Genomic DNA, 2698 nt, shown 5'->3' with positions numbered 1-2698 from the left:
CAAATCTAGAGCAAAATGAGGATTTTCAATCAATATATAAGTTGTGAAAATGACCCAAGAACATACATATAACATAATGAGACAAATAGGCATAAGTAATACTGGAGATTTTATCAAACATTTATTATTAAGACCCCCATGACAAGACAAATTTACGGCAATTATGTCACATTTACTTTTTTATTTTTTTATTATTTGCTTCTTGATGGAATCATTAATATTTGGATGATTTAAGGCTATTATTGGTATAATATTTTGCACCACTCCTTTGTATAATTATTTGGACAAAACCAATAATTTACATTACTATAGCACTTCCGATTCTCATTTGCAAAGATTGGACAGTGGTAAACTTGAATATGATTTAGAGAAAACAAAGAACATAGAACATTCGATAGTGTCTCTCTTTCTCCCTCTCTCAGATATACAGATGAATATATAGATATTCTAATATATTTTTATATATTTGCAGATATATTATACTAATAAATTTAAAATGTGCATTGTCAGTAGTACTATTATTTATGACTTGCGATTTTGAGTACACCTAAGCAAAACAAAACATGAACAAGCCATTGTAACAAATAGATATCATACCATAAAATGATTATGAAGGAATATGAAAAATCTATATTGACCTTAAGATTTATGTTAAAATAATCTATTGATGCTAAAAAGAGGAAAAGAAACGTTAATCTGCAAAACTTTTACATGCCTTTAGTTGAAACTATTCCATAACAAATTATTGAAAATATTGCTTTTAGTCTATTCTGCAGTTTTATGGATGGCTGGAGGTCAATGAAAAGATGTTATCCTCAACAATATTTTTTTCACAGCATTTTTCACCTCCCTATTCCTTAGAGTATAAATCAGAGGATTCAACATAGGAATGATAAGAGTATAGAACACAGCTATAATCTTGCTTTTCTCTGGTGAGGAGATGGCCCCAGGTTGGGCATACATGAAGAACACAGTTCCGTAGAATAAACTCACCACCGTGATGTGAGAGCTGCAAGTGGAGAAGGTCTTACTCCTGCCATGGGTGGAGGGGATCTTCAGGACAGTGGAGATGATACAAGCATAAGAAATCAGAATGACCGTTGTAGTGGTGACAATGATGAGAGCAGAGAGAATAAACAATACAATCTCATTCACAAAGGTGTCAGCACATGAGATCTTGATCAGGGCTGGGACATCACAGAAAAAGTGGTCCAATCTATTTTCTCCACAGAAACGCAAACTGAAGGTGAAACTTGTTTGTATCATAGAGTTGACACATCCACACATATAGGATCCAATCACCAAACGAACACAAGCCTGCTGAGACATATGTACAGCATAGAGGAAAGGCGAGCAAATGGCTGAGAAGCGATCATATGCCATCACAGCCAGAAGAAAGCCTTCAGTTCCAACACAGAGAGCAAAGAAAAAGAACTGTGCTGCACAGCCATTGTAAGAAATTTTCTTGTCCTCAGACAAGAAAGTAGCCAGAGTTTTGGGAGCAATGACGGTGGAGTAGCACAGATCTAAATAGGACAAATTTCTGAGAAAGAAATACATAGGTGTATGAAGTCTGGAGTCTATTTTAATGACAACTAACATGCTGATATTTCCCACCACAATCACCATGTAGATAAGCAAGAAGAGTAAGAATAAGAGAATCTGTACTTCTGGAGATGTTCTGAACCCCAGCAGAATAAACTCAGTCACCTCTGAGCAATTCTGATTCAGCTCACTCTTCATAGCTGAGACCTATCTGAGAAGATAAGCGGATGATCAAGAAGCCTGTGGAAAGCCTTGCCAACTTTTGGTTCCTGAAGTTCCCAGTAAGAGAAAAAAGTGCTAAACAGAAGATGAGGTTTTCTTGGCAACACGTCTGACAGAATAACTTTACATTTGGAAGTACTCAAACATATTACATATAATGTTGTTAATATATTTAATGTCACTATGATAATGAAATGTGGATGGGAAAAGGATGTCTGGGATGGTGAGGTCATTAGTCATTTTATGCCACGTGTTTAGAGCTTTGGAATCAGATTTGCTGAGTCCAAATTTTACCTCTTTCAGTCTAAAAGAATCTAGGATAACTACCTTCACTTTCAATGTCTTGAAGTTCTCTTCTGTCAAATGGAAGATTGATAGACTAATAATACCCACTTTATACGATTGTTGTGAGGATAACATGAAACTGAATATGAAAAGCAATATTTACAGTTAATAGAACATCCTAAAAGCACAGTAAATGTTAACCAATTTAAACAAGCAAACAAGCATCTAAAAAATTATTTTTGCTTTAGGAACAGAAAATTGGGTGAAAATATAAAATGATTCCTGTTCCCACCAGAAGATGCAGTTAATTTGGCTGTCTTAAAACATTCTCCTATTTAAAACACATTAGGAAACGCAGGATTACTGTTTCACGAGGTAGAATGAAGCCTCAGTCTTAAAGAAAGTCATCTGAAATGATAAATCAGACTCTTACCTCCTACACTAGCCACACACTAGCCTCCACCTCCTACACCAGAATAGCAAATCTCTGATTGCTAGTGGCTCTGCTCCCTCGTTGGCAGCCCAACTCCAGCACGCATTTTTCCTATTACTGTCAAGCATTGACATTTTAGATACACAAATTATTCCGTTTATATAGAAGCATTATGGTGGAAGTGCAAGACTAACTTCCCCAACCAGAAGTGGT

General features: G+C 35.7%; 1 protein-coding gene across 1 annotated transcript; it reads right to left on the bottom strand.

Annotated features, from left to right (window-relative positions):
• Positions 1 to 795: 795 nt before the first annotated feature.
• LOC103556554 (olfactory receptor 9S13-like) lies at positions 796 to 1743 on the bottom strand. Its single transcript, XM_008528714.2, has one exon. It carries the CDS (start codon positions 1741 to 1743, stop codon positions 796 to 798), a length of 948 nt encoding a protein of 315 aa, XP_008526936.2.
• Positions 1744 to 2698: the final 955 nt, after the last annotated feature.

Source organism: Equus przewalskii, chromosome 5, assembly GCF_037783145.1.
Source record: "Equus przewalskii isolate Varuska chromosome 5, EquPr2, whole genome shotgun sequence".
Lineage (NCBI taxonomy): Eukaryota > Metazoa > Chordata > Mammalia > Perissodactyla > Equidae > Equus > Equus przewalskii.
The sequence above is the reverse complement of the archived record's forward strand: the minus strand, read 5'-3'. Positions and strand labels throughout refer to the sequence as shown.